General features: G+C 50.5%; 5 protein-coding genes across 5 annotated transcripts; 3 read left to right on the top strand and 2 right to left on the bottom strand.

Moving 5' to 3' along the window:
- Positions 1-890: 890 nt before the first annotated feature.
- Positions 891-2,929, bottom strand: DSM5745_07816 (DUF803 domain protein; the record flags this gene model as incomplete). The annotated part of the gene is made up of 4 exons (XM_026749832.1): positions 891-2,489; positions 2,541-2,633; positions 2,685-2,834; positions 2,888-2,929. 4 exons carry the CDS (start codon positions 2,927-2,929, stop codon positions 891-893), a joined length of 1,884 nt encoding a protein of 627 aa, XP_026601864.1.
- A 533-nt stretch (positions 2,930-3,462) lies between these two features.
- DSM5745_07817 (H(+)-transporting V1 sector ATPase subunit E) lies at positions 3,463-4,286 on the top strand (the record flags this gene model as incomplete). The annotated part of the gene is made up of 3 exons (XM_026749833.1): positions 3,463-3,495; positions 3,566-4,077; positions 4,136-4,286. 3 exons carry the CDS (start codon positions 3,463-3,465, stop codon positions 4,284-4,286), a joined length of 696 nt encoding a protein of 231 aa, XP_026601865.1.
- A 792-nt stretch (positions 4,287-5,078) lies between these two features.
- On the bottom strand, positions 5,079-7,443 carry DSM5745_07818 (uncharacterized protein; the record flags this gene model as incomplete). Its single annotated transcript, XM_026749834.1, has 7 exons — positions 5,079-5,714; positions 5,768-5,921; positions 5,972-6,050; positions 6,104-6,233; positions 6,287-6,339; positions 6,387-6,488; positions 6,540-7,443. The coding sequence occupies 7 exons, from the start codon at positions 7,441-7,443 to the stop codon at positions 5,079-5,081; spliced, it is 2,058 nt and encodes a 685-aa protein (XP_026601866.1).
- Positions 7,444-10,411: 2,968 nt separating this feature from the next.
- On the top strand, positions 10,412-15,092 carry DSM5745_07819 (Phospholipid-transporting ATPase; the record flags this gene model as incomplete). Its single annotated transcript, XM_026749835.1, has 4 exons — positions 10,412-10,861; positions 10,934-13,879; positions 13,933-14,162; positions 14,216-15,092. 4 exons carry the CDS (start codon positions 10,412-10,414, stop codon positions 15,090-15,092), a joined length of 4,503 nt encoding a protein of 1,500 aa, XP_026601867.1.
- Positions 15,093-16,098: 1,006 nt separating this feature from the next.
- Positions 16,099-22,761, top strand: DSM5745_07820 (putative tRNA-splicing endonuclease; the record flags this gene model as incomplete). Its single annotated transcript, XM_026749836.1, has 4 exons — positions 16,099-16,142; positions 16,257-22,428; positions 22,490-22,585; positions 22,651-22,761. 4 exons carry the CDS (start codon positions 16,099-16,101, stop codon positions 22,759-22,761), a joined length of 6,423 nt encoding a protein of 2,140 aa, XP_026601868.1.
- Between the last annotated feature and the right edge of the window lie 1,710 nt (positions 22,762-24,471).

The following is a 24,471-nucleotide window of genomic DNA, read 5'->3' on the forward strand; positions in this document are numbered from 1 at the left end:
ATCCCGAGCTTCCTGGTTCAGTGTTGCAGGACGCCGGATACTCGATCTCGGTGTTGGCATTATCTCGTTTTCATGCTACCTATCCCCTTTAATGACATCGTCTTCCCATCCTTCCGTTCCCCGAAAATGGCCCAAAAATGCAGAAAAAAGAAATTAGAGAAAGAAACTCGAGTGTCCAGGTTGGTGATTGGTTGATGCAGGCTTTGAGCAACCTTGACCTGGTATACAATATCATTATTTGGATGTCATCGACAATCACCTCATAATCATTTCCTAGACGATGGGGGAAGATGCGGTGTTTCTGGTGTCTTCTTATTCTATTCATCTACTTACGGCGAACGTGGTTATCTGTTTCGAGTGATTAATCTGCGGTTTATTTGTTATCTCCTAACGCATCTGTTCTTCATATTATTCGATTCCTCTGTCGATTGATTACCTTACTCCCAAGATGATTGTCTATCTCGATACAATACTGGCTTGCGGGCAAGTGAAATAATGGCTCAGGAAGCAGGAGACAGACACTTTTTGGAATGAGTAGGTAGCATTTCCGTGTCCGCTATGATAAACGCGTCATGTATGGTATGGGGAAAATTGGGACTTTCTTTCATCTCTTCAAACCAGCTTGAACAAATACAACATCTCATCTACTAATATGGTAACATAGGGCTTGGATTAGCCTGTACATCTATAGCGAGGTAAATTGTCCATGCTAGACAAATGCATTGGGTATAATGTAATCCAGTAGAAAGTCGAAAGACAAAAAGGACAGAAAGGGTCAAGGACTTATAGATTATCATATCGGTATACTGTACATCTCTTGTCTTTCGGTGTATCCATATATCATAGCAAGGTAAGCTTCGACTGCCTTTAGCAGGCAGGGAAGTAAGACTTTATTGCTCCGGCCCCGGGGTATCATGATGTCTAGTAGTAGGAGGTATATGGTTCGCTTCTGAGTCAAGTGCTCTCCGCTCCCTGGCGCTTCGCCGACTACTCCCCGTTCCCGTCCCCGCCCCCGTCCCCGTCAGACGGGCTAAGTACTGCATTCCCGTCCTCCAAGCTCCAAGCGCGTTCCTCGAACCGGCGAGAAGACGGCCTGTTGCTGACCTCGAGTCGGGCGATGTGTTTTCTGGCTGGTACTGGTAGTGACCGCCTGACTCCGGAAGTGAGGTGGTCGATGAGGCTGTACCGTATCCAGTGAGCGTGGTTAGCGCTCGTCGCTTCGGGAGTAATAGGCGCTGTTCGGGACCCGGGCCTGAGCCCGAGAAGGATGTTCGCCGCGGTTGAGGCTGCGGTTGTGATCTGCTGCTAGCGGCATCGTTTTGAAACCGGCGTGGGAGTCTTAAGCTCCAGCCTGAGCCGGAGCCTGAGCCTGATGAGAAGCGGAAGGGGGCTCCGCTTTTGCTTCGTGGGCGGGTTTGGATTGGGTCGATCGAGAAGCGGGTCAAGAGGGAGGATCGCGCGCCTGTGGGGGCGTTTTCGATGTCGATATCGGAGTCTTCGAGTTCAGCCCAGATGGAGGCTGGGTCCATGTTTGTGGAGGAGGTCCGTTTGTGTTTGGACATTGTTGCGTAGAGAGGGAGGCTTGGGGCTCGCTGGCGCGTTGATTCTTGGAGCGGACGGGGACGGAGTAGGGGTTCGCGCTCGCCGATCCGTTCTTCTTCGTCGTCTAAGTCGAGCCTCACCGGACCCTCAGTGGTTTCGTCTATGGCGGCCATTCCGGGGCCTATGGCGGCTTGGGACGGACCTGAGACGGCCATAGTATGGCTGTCAATGTCTTCCAGTCGCCAGGAAAGACAGAGAACGCCTCCTAGGAGGATGACTGTACCCAATGCGACGAGCCCCGCGTGGAGCTTTGTGAGTCGCGACACTTGGCGGAAGTATATTAAGCCGTCTAAAATGGCGATAACGTTGTAAATGCAAAAGACAAACGGGTAGAGAATGCTGGTGCTGCAAAGCTTCAGACCCAGATGCAGGTAGTACAGTTGCAAGAGCGCAAGGCTAACCATTAAAAGCAGGATAACCCATGACTGCCAGCGATTGAACTGATTATGGCGATCCACGATTGTCCGGACCAGTAGCTCTACGGCCGACTTGGCTAGGAGGAGCGTATGGGCGGATAGAATGCCGCTTATCATCCCATAGCATAGTCCGCGTATGAGCCTAACTCGGTTATGCGTTAGATTGAGACGTGGTGCGTATGAACTTCGGAGCGTTGGGTGTTTTGAGCGAGAAGTGACGGCCTGTAGAACCTTCGATCCAGCGAAGATCACTATCGACAGCATGACCGTTCCAGCTACCCAGAGAATAAAACCCCGACCGCGGAGAAGTACGAGGAGCTGATTGAGGGTATGCGCTGGCTCTCCGATAGCTCCAAAGACCGCTATAAGAACCGCGCCGGCGCATACCAAGAGCGTACCTATTAGCGAGTATCGAGTGAAAGCTTCTCCGAGAATCAACGTAGCGAAGACGGTATTGAAAACGAGCCCCGACTGTTAGAATAGATTCAGTAAGGTTCAGCAGCTGGAGTTGGGATCACTGACAGCTTGGAGGGTAGAAAGCACAGGGAGCGGAAGCGTCGTGATCTGGATTGTACTCCCGACGATGTTTGAAACAACGAACATCATCATCCCCAGCTTCGGCAATCAGCATATGTATTAACCATATTTTAGGTCTGTAGTCCGTACCTGCCATCTCCGCCGCTTGAAAGGAGGCCGTCGCAGCTCGTATGGGTGCTTCTCATCTTCGAGAAGATGCGACTTGCGCTGGAGGGTGAGTCCGATCGCTTGCAGGCTAGTCGAGATCAACCCGACAAGAACCCCAATCTGCAATGCAGACTATCATCAGTCGTTGTACGAGTAATCGATCTATGTCCCAAAAGAGAGCTTACCGCGACACTCCCCTGGGGCGACAGGTCACCAAGATTGCCCATCACGGGGTAACTCCATGCATTGGTGGCAGTGTGGGGAGCAGACTAGACTCAGACACCGCAGGACGTTAAACAGGACGAGAGAAGATATAACGAGAATAATAAGCCATATTCACGTTATGTCGCAGAGTCTTGAAGTCGGAGAGAGGAATAAAAGAGGTCACAGAAAGCGAACGTTTCAAGGGGGTGGGATGTAGTGATCTCATGGCTGCGGGAAGTCTGGAGTTGAACCCGCCAAGTCATCCAAACCGACTAAGCAATGGCAGCCGTCCCCGACTGCACGCCGACTCTCCCTCATCACCCTAACTGCTTCCACTCTCACAACCCGCGCGGATATCACGATAGAACTGACTAGGTGACTATTCCCCTACCACCAAACTCCTTCTGACCTTACCACATGCTTCGTCCACGCCCGTGCTGCGGAACCCAACGCTAACCTGTCCAACCTCAACTCCAGACCGAGACCCGCGCCCACATTCCTTGTCCTCCTCTACCCCCGATACTAGCCGTGCTCGCGGTCTACTACATCAAGCAAGATGTCGCAAAGCCATGCTCTCTCCGACGACCAGGTACGGCGCAGCTCCAGTGAACAAACAGGCAGAGATGAAGCTCTCAAGCTCATGCACTCTCAATAACTAGGTGGCGGGGGAGCTCCGCAAGATGACTGCGTTCATCCGACAGGAAGCTCTCGAGAAAGGTCGCGAGATCCAACTGAAAGCCGACGAAGAGTTCGCCATTGAGAAGTCCAAGCTCGTCCGCCAGGAGACTGCCGCCATTGACACCCAGTACGAGAAGAAGTTCAAGCAGGCCGCCATGTCCCAACAGATTACCCGCTCCACCCTTGCCAACCGCACCCGTCTCCGCGTCCTCGGCGCCCGCCAGGAGCTTCTGGACGAGCTATTCCAAGAAGCCCGTGGTCAGATCTCCGGCATCGCCGCCAAAGATGCCAAGAAGTATCAGGAGGTGCTGCAGGCGCTGATTCTGGAGGGTCTCTATGCTTTAAACGAGTCGAACGTGGATGTCCGTGCCAGGAAGAAGGACAAGGACGCCGTCAAGAAGGCTATCGGGGAGGTGGAGAAGGAGTTCAAGAATGCGGTTGGCAGGGAAGTCAAGGTCAACTTGGACGAGGAGGAGCCGCTGCCCGATGACAAGTACGTATTGTCTTGTCCCGTATCAGATCTGAATTCACTTACTGACTTGATTTCCTAGCGCTGGCGGTGTCTCCATCATCGGTGGAAACGGCAAGATTGAAATCAACAACACCTTCGAGGAGCGACTGCGGCTACTCGAGATCGACGCCCTTCCTGCCGTGAGGGAGACGCTCTTCGGCAAGAACACTAACCGACGCTTCTACGACTAAGCTCTATATGCTCTTCTTGTTCTCAACGAAATCAGCGTGCCTCTTTTGATTTCAGCTTTGTAACTATGTAAACTTCCGTCTATTTGTCGTGGATTCCTTGACTATTCCCTAGGATATTAGCATACTATACACGGCGGTGTTTGTTCATAAGGAAAACTCCCTACAAAGCCTCTCCGAGTTTATCACTTAGGATGTCAAGCGTATACTTACGCACCTTCGAGTCTACTCGCCTTCCTACCATTGCAGAACGTTATCTACGAGGTAACGGAGGAAGGACTTGGAGAGAAATCGCTTCTAGTGATATACTATGCCCCCGAGGACCAGTGCATTCATATCTGATACTGGGCCTTTTCGAATGCCCGGCCTAAGGTATAAACGATATGAGTACATGCAGACGCTAGCGGCGTCGGGTAAATCGTGATAGATACCATAGGCAAACTATAAGGCATATTGAATGCGAATTGCCTAGCATCGGTCCAGTATCTTAAGAAAGCCGGCTCGTGCAATTGCGTTGGCCACGAAGGTCTGGTGGAGTATCCTCACGCGGGACTGGTAACATATAGGGAGACTGTATTGGATTCCATGATGGCGGAGTCTGCCCCAGGCGTAGGGTTGAGTAATGGGGGCGTCCACAGTCGTAGACAAGGGTGGGTGAGCAAGTGCTGCGCCATGCAGTACTTAGTCGATGCGCCGGTAATGTTCAGAAAGACGATCGAGTTCGCGGCGAGCTGCGGCATCGAAATTTATGCGTATCACAGGCAAGTATCTCACAGCTTCCAAGGCCTAGCTATCTCAGGTCTCTGGTTTATTGCTGAGAATAGTAACCTTCTTCTCCTTCTTCTCTGCTGGRGGAAAATTGATAGTAGTCTGGTTGTCTTCCTCTGGATCGTACTTGCCAAACAAGGAATTCTTTTCGCGCGGTTTCGTTCTCACGGAATAGAGGACGCGATAGTGAAGGGATTCCAGAGCCCCCTTTGCTAAAGTCCGCATGAGATGAGACGCACCCGAGTCTTCAATCGCGGAGAATATCTTCTTGATTCGATCAGCGAGCACGTCGACCTCTTTATTGTACTCGTCTTCCGCTCTCCTGTCGGGGAACTGGGTCTCGGACCATCCGGAGTCTATGATTATCTCAAGAAAGGTGGTGATAGATATGAGTTCGGCGTAATCGTACTGGGGTGCACCCTTTTTCTTCCAGCGCTTCACGTTGAACCGTGGATGCTTGAGGATATTGTTGATTCTGTTGACTTCTGCCTTTCTGTGCTGGGACCCAGGGCTGACTGAGAAATCCTTTGTTAAGAAAATATACGCCAGACGCCGTCTTAATGTTGCGATCCAGTCATTTGCTGGTGCAATGTGGTCCAAGAGTCGACTTTGCAGTTCTGCGTCTTGCAGGGTGGAATGGGCGATGTAGCAGATATTAGTTGCCTGCCCGTGGTTAGCGAGATCCTTCCTCGAAGGCCTTAAGAGATGTGAATTACAAGTTCATCAGCGAACTCAGCAGGGGTTTCATCAAGCACGGCAGTTATGGTCTGTTCTATGGCTGAGCAGAGCGTGAAGTCCTGAGTCAAGGAAGTGTCGAGTGGAAGACGGAGGAGATAATGCAGAATGCGGTTTCGGGTATCATCTGCGAAACTAGTAAACAATTAGCGGAGTTCTGCACTGTACCATATGGCTCGACTAACCGGGCTGCGGCTTCACGAAAGAAGTCAAGGACTGATAATAGAGCTGTGTAATGCGGAGGCTGTGACTCGGGAGCGTTGTCTATATATAGCGTTTAGCATACGCATAATTCGGAATCGACGAACTCAACCGACCTCGAAGATGTGTGTCTGGCACAATCAGGTCTGTCAAAGTCAAAGCCTCAGGCCTCGCACTCATATGCCAGAACAGGGTATCTATGTCTTCTGGCTGTATGAGGGACTTCATCCGTCCGGGCGACAAACGCTTTGAGGATTTTAGCTCCTGACATGTAGTATGTTTAAGTAGATTTGACAGACCTTTAATGCCCTACAGTAAGCATGTCTTAGATTATCCCGGTTTTCAGAAGGTACTAAGTGATGTAAGTAAGAGCCCCTCAAAGAGAGAGTAGAAACCAACTGGCAAAAAATATCCACCTAACAAGCTCGTCGGCTATGAGGTCTTTCGAAATAGCATAATCAATAATGCCAGAATAAAAAGGTCGCTCTCGTGATTCAGGATCTAAAGTCTGTGAGTACCATGAAGAAAACATGTAGAAGTTAGAATACTAACCTCGTAGTACAGCCAAGTAAGTACCCGGGCAAACACACTCGCGAGGGAATTCCTGGGTGGGAGGTAGCTCCGTTTCAAGGTCGAAGAAGGACCAAGTTTTCTTCAATTCCAAAGCTTCCGTTCGTCGTACAGCATTAATGATACGCTGAAGCCCTATACTATCATCGTTACCGTTATCTAGTGCAGACGCAAGGACTTCTTCATTCAGGCCTCCCCCGCCTTTTTTATGATCATTGCGCGCGGCTTCAGCTTCGATTGAGGCCTTTATCTTCGTAATCCTAGCCTCGATCTCGTTGTCATCGACCGTTTGTATAACAAGATTATCCAGCGTATTCTTGTACTTTGGCGGTGCCATTTTCCATAAAGGAACACTCTTAACGTTCGGTGCCGGTCGATCCCGCATCGTCTTCGCCTCATCCTTGCCAGTTTGGGGGTTCGGAGTAGCCTTGGGCAGGAACATGGACAGAATGTCTTGGTGAGAATCAATCGATCCTATTGAGTCGGATTCGCTATCGGAATTGGTCACAAACTGCTTTCCATTTTTTGTAATACGCTGCGATGAGCTGAACGGGGTCCCTGTCCGCGAACTCTGGAAACTCGATTGCGGCGCTGGGTCATGGTCTGCTGCACCTGTCGGGGGTGTTTGGAAGCTCGACCGCGGCGCTTCATCATTCCCGTTTTGAGTTCCTGCGGACAGTAACAATGATCGTTTCAATTGCGCCGACGGGCCGCCCGGTGTGTCCGGGATTGTGACATCTGACGGCAATAGTTGTGATGAGAGTTCCGTGAGAGGTGAGGACTGCGGCGCGGGGTCTTCTCCCGGAGATTCGAGTCGAGTGTCTTGATCGGTCTGGGCAAACTTCGGACGCTTGAAGAAACTTGTGATTTTCTGTGGCGAAGACATGCCGTTTTGGTAGTGCGCATGCAGTTTTGACTCTCGAGCTTGATTTCCAGGAGTCTGTCGGACATCCACGTCGAACGCGTTAAGCGGATCGCGAAGTCACATGACCAGGGCTTTCTCTTTATACATGGTTTTTCACTGCTTTCCCCAACTGCTTGCGAAATTGGGACTGGTGAAACAATTACGTCTGATTAGAGACTCTTCAAGGGCTTTTTCTGCGTCAAAGTCGTTGTTTGAGCAAGGACCTCAGGGCATCCTGTTACTTCCTACGATGAGCTAACCGTTGACTTCCATTTGCAGCCAGGCCGCATTGATACAGTGTCCTTCAGGGTACCTACCATTTTTCCAATGACAGGCTGAGTATTTCACCACTGATTTATTGAGCAACATACGTGCGGAGAACGGGTTTCACATGGTTGTCGTGCCTTCTCGAAACGCGAAATATATACAACTCGACGGGGCGGGAACAGGAATATGAACTCGGAGGTGAATCTGGCAAAATACATAGCCTCGTGGGTGAGAGAAGTTACACTGTGACTTATAGGCAAAGCTGCCAGAGCACATGCATGTGCTCTATATAGAACTATATTCTTATAGACATTGGAAGGCGCCCAGGGACCCCGGGCGGCCGTATCATTTCTCCTGATTAGGAACAGCCTTGCGGGAACTTGGTCCCGGCCCCTCTTTGCGTCGATCTTCAAGTATTCCATCTCCACCAAACTTCAAGATTCATCATTTTGCCCCGTCTCTTCCAGTGGTGCGACAGGCTAAAGTTCCGGATGACACGAATATTCTAAACATAGTGAAGCAACCGGGCTGTGCTGCTTATGAATGTACGTAGGGATTTGACAACAGACTGTATGTAAGACAGCTTGATAGGCTGCCGTATATGCTGGTCTGTTCGAGGTGAGGCAGTGTTGTGCTGACAGCGCAGTGCAAATATTTATTCGTGAAATCAATCAAACCGGCTTCAAGATAACAACCTTAGACCCGATTCCAACGTTTTCGAGCAAGGGTAAAATCACGATGTGCTTGGGGTACGCGTTATATGGAGCCACGCTATACGTAATTCGGAAACCTGGCCAGTGCATTCAAAGAGGCGGAACCGAATACTCATCCGGACGGAGTACGGATAACCTTGGAAGAATCTGATCCCGAAGAGAGCAGATCTAATTGAGTCCAGTAGATACCCCAAAGGCCAAGGTCCAAAAGGGGACAGGGGAAGAGCAGCGTGCACTCAGGACTCCGAATCCCGGAACGGCCGAAATTCACTGAGACGAGTTGTGATCTTGATTCATGAAGCATGATAGACTAGTGAAGCGATCCAGAACCAACAAGCTGTAAACAGTAAGGCGCCAAAGCGGACTGTCATGTTGAAAGCCTAAATTTCCGGCTAGAACCCCTTTTGAGTGCCTCGACCTCTTGTAGAAGTCCAGATCGTATCACTGCTTGTCGCTGGCGCTGAGCCTGGATATCTCGAAGCCCAAGAGGATGTACTTCTTATGTAGAAAAGCCCAGGATTTACAGACATGACTGTGATCGAACGGCTCACTGCGATAGGTGGAGTGTTTCGCGTCACCATCCACGATGGCCCGTAGCTAGGCAAGGTCTAGTCGGTTTCAGCCTGAAGACTTTAAGTATGGAGCCAATTGATATCAACGTCGTATTGTATACATCCTCCGTAATTTAGCGCCAGACAAAGGGTCCGCGGCGCCGGAAGAGCCGGCTCTCGCTGGTTTTATGTCGAGGATCTGAGCACGAACAACGCGCAAAATCAAATCGAGATTCTAAGGCGTGCGGATCTTTTGGTTCGACCGAGTGTAGAGGCCGAATTTCCGGCAGAAGTACGGAGTAGTACGCACCTCAGTTCGGATGATGAACCGTTGCTGATTAATTTCTTCATTGACGTCCATGGCGGTCGCCTCCAGGCTCCATCTGTACTTCGTACCGAGCTTTCGGTTCCAATGCGAACAATGATGCCCGTACCGGCGCTCCGTCGCAGGGCTGTTGCCACAATTCCGCTTGAGATTTTGCGTGGGAGCCATATCCTGTCATTGCCAGCTTGGATGAGGCTGGGCCGCAGGTCCTCGTGGAGATCCAGCCTGTGGTAGGTATGGTAAGCTGGATACACTCAAGATTACCGGAAGTGATGGAACCCCAGTCCGATTCAGCTGCAAGGTGAGACTCGAACTTGTACCCCAAGCATGAATAATGTCAGATGGATTCAAAGTTCAAACCGAGTTGCGGAAGGAGTAGACTTCTGTCGAGAGCCCAGGTCCAGGATACAGCGGCACTTTGTGCAAAGGAGAAGAGCACGGAGTAAAGGCGTCATAGAAATGTATCCTCCCGAATTAAATTAAACTCATATAGATTGCGGAGGATAGATGATTGATTGGGCTTTATGTAATAAAGAACAGCAACCAACGGTGCTTACCAAGAATTGTGCCGCCCAGGATGGTATTATTGCTGTGGTAATGTCCACGTTCCCGCGCCTTGGGGGAGCATTGTCAGCCTGTGCTCCCGAAATGCTCACTGTCCTTAACAGTGGTTGCTCTCTCAATCTTTCCCTTTCCCCTCCAGCTCTCCCAACTGCATGAGGATCGTTCCTCACGATACCCCTGCATTCTATATATCTTTCATTTAGCATATTCATGGCTCATGGTGTTTGAATCTCTTCGTTCGTTCCTCATTTTTCCCCTCCAGCCGCCTTTCCCCTGTGTTGTGCCTACCACCGAACGTCGCCGGCCCGTCTCGACGCCCACCTCGATCGCCTCTTAACATTTGGCCGCGCCCTGGCGGATTCCCATTCATAATATCCTGCCTTACTTTGCATCGCGCGATATTCAGAACGAGTGTATTGGGATCCTGGTTGCGCTGCCGGGTTCGGCTCGTTGGAGCGGAGGCTCCATAATATACTCTTCACGCTTGATTTCGCGCGTCGACGTCCTTTGCGAGCGACCTTTAGCCCAGGATGGCTTCACCCAACCCCGAGCCGGATAGGCTCGAACCTCCACCACCTCCAATTCAACAGACGGACAGCAACATTTCAACGCCGACGAATCGCCAACGATGGGCGACTCATCGAGCCTCCACTGCCGGAGGTATGCGGAAACGCGTTTCTATCATGGATCGCTTTCACAAGCGCCAGGAAAACCGAGACGAAAAACGAAGATCTACTGCGGCCAACTCGGCGGCAGAGCCACCGGCACCCACAAGCTCAGGCGAAGGAAATAGGAAGGTCTATGTCAACGTTCCGCTGCCTGAATCTGAAAGGGACGAAGATGGTCATCCCTTAGCGAATTATCCGCGGAACAAGGTCCGCACTGCAAAGTATACGCCCATAACCTTCGTCCCGAAGAATTTGTGGTTCCAGTTTCAAAACATCGCCAATATCTATTTCTTGTTCATCATTATCTTGGGTGTAAGCTTCCCGCCATCTCTTTTTGATAAGCTGATTTCGCAGTGAGCAGAGCTAATAGTATGTGACCGCTAGTTCTTCTCAATATTCGGTGTTGACAACCCTGCCCTCAATACGGTACCTCTAATTGTCATCATTGTGGTTACGGCTATAAAAGATGGCATTGAGGATTGGCGTCGGACAGTACTTGACACCGAGCTGAACAATTCGCCTGTATACCGGTTAGTCGATTGGCACAACGTGAATTCTACCGAAGATAGTGTATCCTTGTGGCGACGCTTCAAGAAAGCCTGTACTCGCGGGACGATCTGGACGTACCGGAAGCTCAGAGACGCGTTCTCAAAAGACAACAAGAACGAAGACTCCGCGTTCACCGAGAGGCGCGCTTCGTTTTTAACGACTGCGTCTCCCAGGGCATCAATGGAATCGGATCATGGCGATCACGGTCAGGATGAAGCCATTCAGATGACCCCTGTCTCTTCCCCAGTTCCCGATGCTCGCTCGGACTGGCCTCTTCCCAACCCGGAACCAAGCCAGTACCTTCACCCGGACAAAGCCGCTCGTCGTGCTAGTATTGCGCCTTCAGATAACTCGTTAGCTGCGAAAAAAGCTGGCAGTGTGGTGGATATGTCCAAGCAGATAGTTGGCAATGCACGGTTCAAACGTGACTACTGGAAAAGTCTTCAGGTCGGTGACTTTGTGCGACTCTATAATGGGGATCCCATTCCTGCGGACATTGTGGTGCTGTCAACATCCGACCCAGACGGCGCGTGCTACGTGGAAACGAAGAGTCTCGATGGCGAAACTAACCTGAAAGTTCGGCAAGCCCTCCATTGTGGCCGTAAAGTCCGTCACGCGCGCGACTGCGAGAGGTCGGAGTTTATAATTGAGAGCGAAGCTCCTCATCCCAACCTGTACGCCTATAACGGCGCCTTACGCTGGGACCAGCGCGATCTTGATTACCCCGATGCGCCTCGGAAGGAGATGGTGGAACCGATTACAATCAACAATCTGCTCTTGCGTGGCTGCTCACTGCGTAATACTGAGTGGGTGCTAGGTGTTGTTGTTTTCACCGGCATTGAGACAAAGATTATGCTTAACTCCGGCGAAACGCCTAGCAAACGCCCTCAGCTTGCCAAGGATCTAAACTGGAACGTTATCTACAACTTCATTATCTTGTTCATAATGTGTCTCGTTTCCGGCATCGTTAACGGTGTGGCGTGGGGTTCAGATAATAGGTCACTCAAATACTTTGAGACACCCTATGTTAGCTCTCCTGCGGTGACCGGTATCATTACCTTCTGGGTCGCCCTGATTTTGTTTCAGAATTTGGTGCCAATTTCTCTCTACATTTCGCTTGAAATCGTCCGCACAGCCCAGGCCATATTCATCCACAGCGACGTTTTCATGTATTATGAAAAGCTTGGTATTGCCTGCATACCGAAGTCTTGGAACATATCCGACGATGTGGGGCAGATCGAGTACATATTCTCCGACAAAACCGGCACATTGACTCAAAACGTCATGGACTTCAAGAAATGCACCGTAAATGGTGTATCCTACGGCGAAGCATTTACAGAAGCCCAGATTGGTCTTGTCCGACGAGAAGGGGGCGATGCCGACGCTGAAGCTGCACGGGCTCGCGAAAAGATTGCCATGGATACGACCAAGATGATCAAGTTGCTCCGACAAGTGCATGACAATCCATATCTCCGTGACGAGAACTTAACCTTCATATCCCCAGACTACGTTGCAGACATGGATGGCCAGTCAGGCACAGCCCAGAAACAGGCCACGCAACATTTCATGCTTGCTCTTGCCGTCTGTCATTCGGTGATTACCGAGCATACTCCTGGCGATCCGCCGCAAATTGAGTTCAAGGCGCAATCACCTGACGAGGCTGCTCTTGTTGGCACAGCGCGTGACTGTGGCTTCACGCTGCTTGGGCGCTCGAATGACGACCTCATTGTGAATGTCATGGGCGAGGAACGTACGTACACCGTTCTGAATACCCTCGAGTTCAATTCAACCAGAAAGCGAATGAGTGCAATCGTCCGCATGCCTGATCGCAGTATAAGACTCTTCTGCAAAGGCGCAGATAGCATCATTTATTCGCGTCTTGCTCCAGGCAAGCAACAAGAGCTTCGGAGGGAAACAGCAAAGCATCTCGAGACATTCGCGCGCGAAGGTCTAAGAACACTTTGCGTTGCAGACCGAAAGCTTTCAGAAGAGGAGTATCGGGCATGGAGCAAGGAGCATGACATTGCCGCAGCTGCACTCACAGATCGCGAAGAGAAACTCGAAAATGTCGCAAGTTCCATAGAACAGGATCTCATGCTAATTGGAGGTACCGCCATTGAAGATAAGCTGCAGGACGGTGTACCTGATACTATATCCCTGCTGGCCAATGCAGGTATCAAACTATGGGTGCTTACTGGCGATAAAGTGGAAACTGCCATCAACATCGGGTTTTCTTGCAATCTCTTGACCAACGATATGGAACTTATCGTTTTCAATATTCCCGGAGACCAGCGGCAGCAGGCTTCTCGGGAGTTGGACGAACATCTACGCAAGTTCGGGCTTACGGGATCGGATGAAGAGCTTATTGCTGCGCGAGAGGATCATACCCCACCCGAAGCGACTCATGCTGTTGTTATTGATGGCGAGACGCTAAAGTTGATGCTCACGGACGAGATGAAGCAGAGATTCCTCCTCCTTTGCAAGCAATGCAAATCTGTCCTGTGTTGCCGAGTCAGTCCCGCCCAGAAAGCAGCTGTCGTCAAGCTAGTGAAGGACGGTCTTAATATCATGGCCCTCTCCATTGGTGATGGAGCTAATGATGTCGCCATGATTCAGGCGGCTGATGTTGGAGTCGGTATCATCGGTGAAGAGGGTAGGCAAGCCGCCATGTCGGCGGATTATGCCATTGGGCAATTCCGATTTTTACAGCGTCTTATCCTTGTTCATGGTCGCTACTCCTACCGACGCTTGGGAGAAACGACTGCCAACTTCTTTTACAAGGTGAGTGCCTCTGCAGGTACTACTACGAAGTACTCAGCTAATCGTCCTCAAAGAACTTGGTTTGGACTTTCGCGCTCTTCTGGTACTCGATCTACAACGACTTTGATGGCTCCTACCTGTTCGATTACACTTATATCATCCTGGTCAACCTTGCTTTCACGTCATTACCCGTCATCTTAATGGGAATATTCGACCAGGATGTCGATGACAAAGTATCGCTCGCCGTTCCTCAGCTGTATATGAGGGGAATTGAAAGGCTGGAGTGGTCTCAGACGAAGTTCTGGTATGTATCGCCCATCGTTTGTCCGTTTGAGATACCGAGCTAATTTGGTACAGGCTGCACATGGCTGACGGCTTCTATCAATCGGTCATTTGTTACTACATGCCATATCTCCTGTACGAGCCAGCGAATTTCGTCACTGAGAACGGGTTAGACGTCAGCGATCGCAATCGAATGGGTGTTTTGGTCGCTTCTTGTGCCGTTATTGCCAGTAACACCTACATACTCATGAACACCTATAGGTGGGACTGGTTGACGGTGCTGATCAACGCGATCAGTTGCTTGCTTATCTTCTTCTGGACTGGAGTCTACTCATCTGTCCAAGCTTCCGCCCAATTCTATGGAGCCGCTGCTCAGACGTATGGGACACTATCCTTCTGGGTCATCCTTCTCTTGACAGTCACAATATGTCTTCTTCCTCGGTTTGTGGTCAAGTCCGTCCAGAAGGTGTTCTTCCCGCTTGATGTCGACATTATCCGTGAGCAAATCACGCAAGGCAAATTCAAATATCTCGATGAGTTTGAGACGTATGTCCCCAAGGCAGCTGGTTCTGCGAACGGTTCTGCGGCGTCCTCTGACCTGGGGAAGCCGGTCGATTCTGGTACGAGGCAAAATCCTTTTTCAGATGATCAGCAGATCTATGCGGAATCCGTTGCCCCGACGGTTCGTACGCATAATCCGCGCGGCCAGAATGGTAGTAACGGAACCACCTATGCTTCTAGTATTGACACCACCCGGCATGCCCACCCGCAGGCAGTCGATTACGTACGATCCTCAGCCGAACGGACACGACACTCATTCGATAGAGCCCGACAGAGCTTCGAAGCAGCCGATGGCTTCACCTCCGCCAACACATTGACGCGAGTGGAATCGTCCCTGACAACAGGCGCCCACCGGCCGCAAAGCCCTCATAGCCCGCTCAAGTCGAACTGATCCCCCACCATATCCCTCCCGAACCCCCATCTTGACTCTTCCATTTACTAACATCATGTGTTTGACGGCTCCATGTCGGTTTCTTGCCACTGCATTCTGATCTGTTTCTTATCTTTGTTTGACGAGTAGTCTTCTTCTTCTTTGCTTGTCGCACCATTTGTCGATTCCCCGATAGAAGGCGTTCGGTATACACATACGGGTGGTTGGGTGCAACTCTACTTTTTTCTTATACCTATTATTCCCACACGAGTTTTTTCCACATCCTTCCCTTGTCCCTGCCCTTGATTGCTTTGCGGCATACAGCTTTGCTTAACCTTCTCTTTACCCTTTTCTTTCCTCTGTACAAAAGCTTCTTCTTGCGGACGCATCCTGGCCTCCAGCTCCTGTCACAGCTGCGCTTGATAATCTTTCCTTCTTATAAATAGTTTTTGATTGATAGCGAGTCTGGTTACGTCGGAGTCTATCTTGGACAAGAGAGGCGCATGTGAAAAAGACGTCTATGGACGATAATGTTTTCTGCAGATTCTTCAGGGACACGCTTAATCATGGGTATCCATTCTCAGAGCACTGTATTACTTCCCTGGTATTTTGCGGAACCTCCTTGTGAGCGACATAGCTCCCCCGCGCGGACCTAAAGGCGCGTTGGCGCGTAAAGTGGTATCTTGGCGTGTCTCACCGCCTTCATCAATTCCGGCAGTAAATCCGCCCTTCGCCAGTAATTAATTTCTTTTCCCAGTCAACTTCCGGAACCTGAACCTCGTTTGCCTCATCTGGGAGGTAAACCACCCCGGAGCTCTCGATCCACTAGAGATAACTTAGTGCCGACTATAGATTGGTTCCTCTACGCGGCGGCGTACTCTCAATATACGGAGCGCGCCCGTCGCAACGATTTCGAGGAGCCAAGCTACTATGGTCTAAGCTGCTTCAGTAAACGCAACTCTGTCCATCAATCTGCACCATAAATTGATTATCCTCTCACTTCTGTAACCCTTCTGTTATCGGAGGAATGTGTCACGACCTTTTGCTTGCCTATGGAAGACGTCAATTCAGGTTTGTTTGCAGATAGCCATGGAGTTCATGAAAACTATCGCGTAAGGACCGAGCAGATGCCCTTTGCTTGCCTCTCATTTTCTGACTTTATACTAAACAACTCTCTACGATCAGGAAGCTTCAGGCTCTCCCGAGCGAAATCCACATCTTATGTCCGCGGCAACATGACGACGACCACGCGCGATACGATGACCTGAACGAGAAGCACGAGTCAGGAAGAAGCGTCGCGGAATTGGTGGCCGAAGCCAAAGAACGCAGAGAAGAGTTCCTCTCTTGCATGCGGATTCTGGCGTATAACGAGGAAGTTGAGGAGTTACAAAAATGGATTTGGCAAAAGATCGATGACGCGCTGGAAAGGTGTGACCTCTGCATCAAACAATACTATATCGGAAAGATATGGCTCATGGAACAACTGAAGGAACAGTATGACGATGAAGACATCGAAAAGTTTTCTCGCATGCTCGATGAATGTGACATCAAACGGATAAAGAGAAACTTGTCGACAGCTACTGCTACATTACGACCATTGCCACCAGATCAGATTGGGCTACACGTGCTTGACAGGGCGTCGTTATTATCCATATTCGAGACATTGAGTTGCGATGCTATGCTGCGCAATGACAGCTTGCTGACAGAACATTTTGATGAGCCTTTCAGGTTAATTCAGACCAAACGCACTCTCAAGGTCTCCGACTACATCCCAGCAGTCACTCGTTTTCTCTTCAGTACCAATCAAGGCCGCAGCTTCTGGGCCATTCATTCTTGGATGCGGTACCAGCGACCTCCGACTGCGACGGAATTTGACTGGGCAATTAAGGAAGGACTCCTTGATGCGTTAAGGGTGGCGTCTCAACAAGGGCAGATAGCCGCGGTCCAGCGGCTCTGGCGTGGCATGCAGCTTATTACCAAAAGGTTGGATAAGGAGCAAATCACACACAGTCTACGCGCTCTCGAAATTGATCCTTGTCGTCTCTCCGTCGAACACCTTGCCATCCAATCCCCTAGCTTGCGTTTCACCCTTAACACCGTCCAAATCTTCCTAGAAAAGGCACCGGGAGATTTCTGGGACGCAATGCAAACAATATCGCCACAGGCCATCGTTGAAGTTGTTTTCTATAACCCCCAATTAGAGGCGTTCCTCATGCAAGCTACGGAGGGTGAGGCCTACGAGAAATCAGCTATGAAGGATATGCTATCATGGGTCAACCCGTTCATGTCATCTCTGAAAGGGCCTCATCAGCCTACAGCATGCAGATCTCTTGTCTACCAACTCATTGATCGGCTGCAGGATCAGCGTTTTCCGAACTTAGCGAGGTATCACTGCTTCGATGTCGGTCTGCTCAGTCTGCTCCATACGCTTCGCAGTTTTACCGATCATGAATCATCAAGAGAATCGGTAGCACGCGTTGTTCTATCCGAGACCTTAGGGGTTGTGAGCGAATACATCAATACAATTCTCAAGCCTCCGCAATTTGCTGTCGAGCAGGGGCGACAGCGTGCAATCAAGTCACTTTGCATGGATGTCATTCGCAACACATTAGCGTTGGAGTGTCAGTCTCTCAAGAGTGATTACGAAGTTATCCTCAAGCATGGTGCTCTTCAGCATGGTGTGAGCACATATTCTTCCCACATCTGGGATGCTGTCATTATACACCTTCATGAAGATGATTTAGCTCTATCGACATCTGCGCTGCTTGGCATCTTACCGCTGGTTGGCCTAGAGAAATTTTCCTTGAAAGAAGGGACGAAGCCGGAGAAGACACATTTTAACACCATATATGGGCATCTTACTCATATCTCGTGCCAAATTATCGAAAGGCTGGCGGATTTCAAACCAGAACACCTTGACGAGCTTTTCAAGAGCCAAGACACTGGTAGTGCTCTTGTATCTACTCTCTTCGCAGCTGATCATAATACCTATCAAGCCGCTGTGGACCTGATCAAAAATGTCAGCGGTCAGTCTGCTCGCAGAGATGCAATCTCCCACCTACTACAGTCTTTTTTTACCACGACAATGTACGGGCTAAGCTGGTCCTTCCGAAGAATATCCAACATGAAGACGTTCGCCTCGGCTCCAAGAATGATACATACTGGTACAGACATTGTGGACATACTCTGTGATACCCAGACTGGTATCCTCAGAGCTCGCAAGCTTGTTGATCGTCGGGAGACGCTATCTCTTCAAAAGCTCTGGGAGTACCTCTGGCAGGCTTTGACAACCATCTTTGACGAAACGGAGGAGTGGCATCGACGAGGTAACGACAAAGCGGTGATGCTGGAATTTTGCCGCGACAGTATCCAATTCGCCGATCTTTTGTTTAGTCAATATGGCGTGTTTTTGAGCGCCGTTATTGACGCGAATCCTTCCCAAGAGGCTGCCGCTCGTGAAAACTTCCTTAAGCCTCCGACGGCGACAATGAGTGGGATGGCCAAGTGGCTTCGGCTCAAGGACGAGTATCTTGCAACGACATTGGTTGGGCTTGTGTCTAAGATTCTCCGCCGCCTGGGCGAACTGGATGTCACTACGTTGAAACAAGACGCTCTAGACTTCATTGAGGGTGTCGCGGTCAAAAGTACCGTCAAGACGATCATTACTCCTCGGGAAAAGGCCGAGCTTGTGAGAGCTCTGGAGGCATACTACAAGAAACCCGTGGTCACTGCGTCTACTGCTAGCCTCAAGAAGCAAAGTATGATTACGGCGTTCACTCAACCAGCCGACACTTCAGCTTCGCCAAGTCCTTCAAAAGCGACCGATGAATTCGACGAAAGCGATATCTCAGACAGTGTTCTGCTTCAACTGTCCCGGTCTGTTGAGCTAAGCAAAGAAAGATTTGGGGCAGCCGAAGCTAAACGAAGGGCAGAAAAGCCTATTGCAAAGCCACTTTCTGTTACGCCCAAGCCGGTTGCCTCTCCGGCTCCGTTGAAATCGAACTTGGCTATTCAATCCTTCCGCGAGAAACGAGAGAAAGAAAGAGAAGCCAAAAAGAAGCGTGACCTTGCCGAATTGGCACGTCTGAAGAAGAGCGCTCCAACTGGCGTCGCGGAGCAGACGGCCATGCAAGGTTCTGCCATTAGTGGGCTTGGGGTCCGAGGCAAGGACCACTCCGCTCCTGCTGATAGTATGATGGTATCTTCTGGCTCCGAGTCCGAGTCTGAAAGCGAAGACGAACTTGATAGGGAACTCTTTGGACCTAGAACAAGCTCAAAACCAGACGCCGTGAAGGCCTACGAAGAGAGCAAGAAGAAGTCATTGAAGATACAAGGCCCCGTCAAGAAGATCAAGCAAGTGCGCTCTGCGAAGGATATGCGTGCTCGACTAGCTCCGGACCTTTCATCTTTGCACCGTACTCTTCTGGCTTGGGATTTCTTTGCGAGCGGCGATCTACCTACCAACTCGGGACGCACGGATTATACTCTTGTGTCTAACGCCTTCCGAGACCCCATTGAGTATCAGAGGACTTTTGAGCCTCTTTTAATCCTTGAAGCTTGGCAAGGCTTTCAAGCCTCGAAAGAAGAAGGGGGCTTCAGGTCTTTTGAGATCAAGGTCGCAACCCGTCTGTCTGTAGACTCTTTCGTGGAAGTCAGCACGAATATGCCTGGGATGGACGCCAAAGACACCGGTGTCTTTGAAGCGGATCTGGTCTTGCTCTCCAAAGCGAATAACCCTACAAATAATCCGTCCGCACCTCACTGTTTAGCCAGGGTTGCTAATATCACCCGGAAGAAGGGGATGGTTGAGGTTTCTTACAGGGTCAATCCTGGTCATCCTTTCATCAACACACTGAGCCCTGGTGCAACAATTTTTGGAGCAAAGATTACGTCCTTAACGCCGCTTGAGCGTGAATTCGGTGCTCTTATGGCTCTTCAATACTACGACCTTTGCGAAGAGATTGTCAGAGCCAAGCCCTCGCCTATTCTCAACTACTCGGATGCGAGTCTCAACCCTATTGCGGATAACTACAACGTCAACCCTGCTCAGGCAAAAGCTATAAAGTCTGCTATGGACAATGATGCGTTTACCTTGATCCAGGGACCTCCAGGTTCCGGAAAGACAAAGACCATTGTGGCTCTGGTGGGTGCCCTTTTAACAAACGCCCTTAAAGACCAAGGGATTGCGATAGCTCGCCCCATAGCGGCAAACAACGCAAGGCCCGCAGCACGGACAACGACCTCGAAGAAGCTCCTCGTATGCGCGCCTAGTAACGCTGCCGTTGATGAGTTGGTTATGCGATTTAAAGAGGGCGTCAAGACAATCCACGGTCGTCACGAGAAACTGTCAGTTATTCGTCTAGGAAGGAGTGAGGCAATCAACACTAACGTCCTGGACGTTACTCTCGACGAACTAGTCAATGCTAGACTGAAGCAGACTTCCGGCGAAAAATCAGGCGAAACAGATCTACAGAAGATCTACATGGAGCACAAGGCTGCAGACACAGCGTTTAAAGAAGCTCGCTCGAGAATGGACCAGTGCAGAGCGCAAGGCCTTGCCGCCCCTGAAGAGCTACAGCGCGAGTTCGATCTGCTCAAAAAGAAGAAGACGCAACTGAGTCACCAAATCGATAATGCCAGAGACAAGAATCACTCTGCGGCCCGCGATGCCGACCTCAATCGAAGACGGATCCAGCAGGAGATTATTGACGGGGCCCATGTCATTTGCGCCACGCTCAGCGGTAGCGGACATGAGATGTTCCAAAACTTGAGCATCGAATTCGAGACTGTTGTGATTGACGAGGCAGCCCAGTCCATCGAATTGAGCGCCCTCATTCCCTTGAAGTACGGATGCTCCAAATGCATTCTTGTTGGAGACCCGAAGCAGCTGCCACCTACAGTTTTATCAAAGGTCGCGTCAAAGTATCAGTATGAACAGAGTCTCTTCGTCCGCATGCAAGCGAATCATCCCAACGATGTCCATTTGCTGGATACCCAGTACCGTATGCATCCAGCGATCAGCATGTTCCCGCGTACAGCGTTCTACGAAGGCAGGTTACAAGATGGTCCGAATATGGCTAAGCTGCGTACTCGCCCTTGGCATCAAAGTGAGCTCCTCAGCCCGTACCGATTCTTTGACGTGCAGGGTCTCCATCAGAGTGCACCAAAGGGCCACTCATTGGTCAACTTGGCAGAATTGAAAGTTGCCATGCAACTCTATGAGCGCCTTTTGAAGGATTTCCGGGAATACGACTTCACCGGCAAGATTGGTATTATCACTCCGTATAAAGGACAGCTAAGGGAGTTGAAGAACCAATTTGCTAACAAGTACGGGAATGCTATTTTCAACATGATCGACTTCAACACTACGGATGCTTTTCAAGGTAGGGAAGCTGAGGTTATTATTTTCTCTTGTGTCCGGGCTTCAAACAAAGGAATTGGTTTCTTGTCCGATATCCGTCGTATGAATGTCGGTCTGACCCGCGCGAAATCCTCGCTTTGGGTTCTTGGTAATTCGCAATCGTTAGTTCAGGGAGAATTCTGGAGAAACCTGATTACAGACGCCCGCCAGAGAAACGTCTACACTAATGGCGATATCCCGAGAATACTTGAGAGGCCGCAATTTACTGGTTATAAGAATGTGGAGATGGCGGAAGCCGAATCTCCAGGGCCTTCAAGAGCCCCTTCCGCTTCGTCTATTTCTCGACCACCCTCAATCTCACTTGAGAACCTCCCTTCCGAATCACCCGTCTCTGCAGCTGCGTCAGGAACAGGCACACCGATTAATAAACCGGATGGACCATCAGGTGGCGGCAACGGTTTGGACGAGACGCGCAACTGTGGAATTTGCGGTAGCTTCGCTCATATGACTCAGAATTGCGATAACGAGGAGTCGAAGGAAATGGCTCGCGGCAATACTACCTGCTTCAGATGCGGCGAGGCCGGCCACACTAAGTTCAACTGCACGGCAGAACGTTGCAGAGAATGTGGCCAATTCGGCCACAGTTCGCATACTTGCCGCTCAACCAAGGTCCTGCCCAAGCATGAAAAGGCCAAGATAGCGAGGGAGGAACTACACCATTCCCGTAATCAAACACAGCGCGTCGAAAAGCAGCGGCTGAAACAATTGGGTGGCCACGATCCCAAAGTGCCTACTATCGCGGTCTCCACGAACAAGCCGAAGCCTCAGGGCCCCGACGGCTCTGGCAAGCGCAAACGTACAGATTCGCCATTGTCTGATGGATCGAAAGGCCCTCGGCCGGGCAAGAATAACCAGGGTGCACCTCCAAATGCGCCAAATGGCCCGAAGAGTCAGCGGCGGAGGGTCGAAGCAAATATTCCACCTCCAAGCACAGAGGTAAGTGCATGATGCATTGACTTCGGGATGGTCTGGTTTCGGTTTTACTAACCCTATCCAGAATCTGATGAAGCCTTCGCGCGATGGGCCAGCGTACGCTCCGTTAAGCAGTAGCAAATCAATCGGTGGTCCGCAGACAGGCCCAGGTCCCACGAATGTATGTTCAGCACCTCGCCTCGGAAGTTCCAAACTGAACGTTGCTAACCTGCCCGCTTCTCATAGCTTCCTCCTCGGCCACCACCACAGCGACCAGGGAACGGAGTGCGACCGCCGCTACCGCCCATGCGCAAGAAGAAAGACGCCGACCCATTCATACGGCCGAAGCGTCGATAGAGCAGCGATAGAGCGTCGATAGGCATCATCGATGGGCATATCGTCCGCTTCATATAAATCTCCCTTACATACACACATACATTCATGCAGCAACTGAAACGAGCGTCAGAGCTGCCCCTTGCGCCCTTACTTTCACTACTTCCCGCATACGTACTCTTCACGTTACACAACCATTCAACATTTCCCCGGGGTCCTTTTGTCTCAGAGCGTTACTGGACAAGCCCAGGCATTGTTCCTTGCATGTTTGCAGGGAGCTGTCGTGGAGATGTATAGACTCAGTGCAGATGGTTCATTGTACATGCCATCAACATACGCATCAAAAGCATAATGTGGCGTTTGGGTTATCGCCGTTTTATTACTTGATTCATTGCATGACTTGCGGCAGACTGGCAGTGGATTGCATGGCAGATATTGAAGGAGGGCAGGGAGGCAAACTTCATGTGCATATACCCCGTTGCTTTTCAAACAAGATGAGGTTCGAGATTCTTCGTAGAGACGATACGATCAAGGGAATATGGCTCGGAAATTGCCATAGAGCACGCTGGGGGACGATTACACTAGCTGAATTCTGGCGCCGTCGAGCAGCCGTTGAGTTGATTCGGACAAGTCCGTGCTCCAAAGGTTCTAACGGCTTTCATATTCTGACCCGTTGGAGCATAAAGGAAGCTCAAGGAACTAGATGAACTATGTGATCCTTCGCCGCGCACAGCCTATTCATCCTCGTATTTGCCGAGGCGAAGGCATTGCAACTCCGGCTCACTCGCCGCTCTCCAAGAACATATCTCCCCTGCCAGAATGCGTAACAAGCACGACTCGTGCGCACAAGCTTGGCGGGGGAGACATTACTCCATACTAAAGCAACGTCACTGCACTCCAATAATAATGGCAGACAATGAAACCTCTAGGGAACTGAGAACATGAGGTTGCATGACGGATAGATCGATGTTTCCCAGATGATCGCTGCAGGGAAGGGGCCTGTTCTTTTCTCCTGCCTATTCCAGCACGACCATTGGCGCCGTGTTCTCAATTTTGCAAATCATCGGAGGAACCCACGTCTATGGGCTCTTACTCGCCGTCTGATTGCTTCGAATTCTTCCTGCGGCTTCAGCCAACCAGAACAGAAGTTCGGCGACCGACTCAACAATAGCATTTGCCCTTCTAGGGAGTAAGTTCTTGGGGGAACAGTTGTTATCGTTGATGGTCGACTATCAAAGCGGTTCTCTGTCTTCAGAGATGGAGTCAAGGGCCTTCAATGATCTTCTTGAAGTTGTTAGTTTAATAAGGTGAAATCGGCTGGTGCCACCTATACTTAGTTGCCCAATATTGAGTTTCTTTGACAACGATCGAGTGGATCAGTCAGCAAGTGCAATGTGATCTGTCAAAGCCGCATCTCTGTCTCTTCAGCTTCCCCTCCATCGCGGCGTCAATCACCTCCGCCGTCTGATTGATTGATTGAATTTGACCGCTCTGCATTGCCTTATTATTATTATTATTCCTCCCCTCGATGTGGTTCACAGATCCACCCCGGTTTGCTCCCCCTGTTTGTGCATCTGTCACCAACACAATGATGAGGTCTGCCAGACTGCCACCATCCCATTGGCGTCAGTCCCGTGTTTGCCCAGGTTCCCCTCGAGGCCTGGCAAATCGGCCCTGGCTGGCCCATCCAGCTGCTCTAGGCTCGAGCGAGTCGTGCCTCCTAACCGGCTGATC

The sequence above is a fragment of the Aspergillus mulundensis genome, assembly GCF_003369625.1.
Source record: "Aspergillus mulundensis strain DSM 5745 chromosome Unknown scaffold_8, whole genome shotgun sequence".
Lineage (NCBI taxonomy): Eukaryota > Fungi > Ascomycota > Eurotiomycetes > Eurotiales > Aspergillaceae > Aspergillus > Aspergillus mulundensis.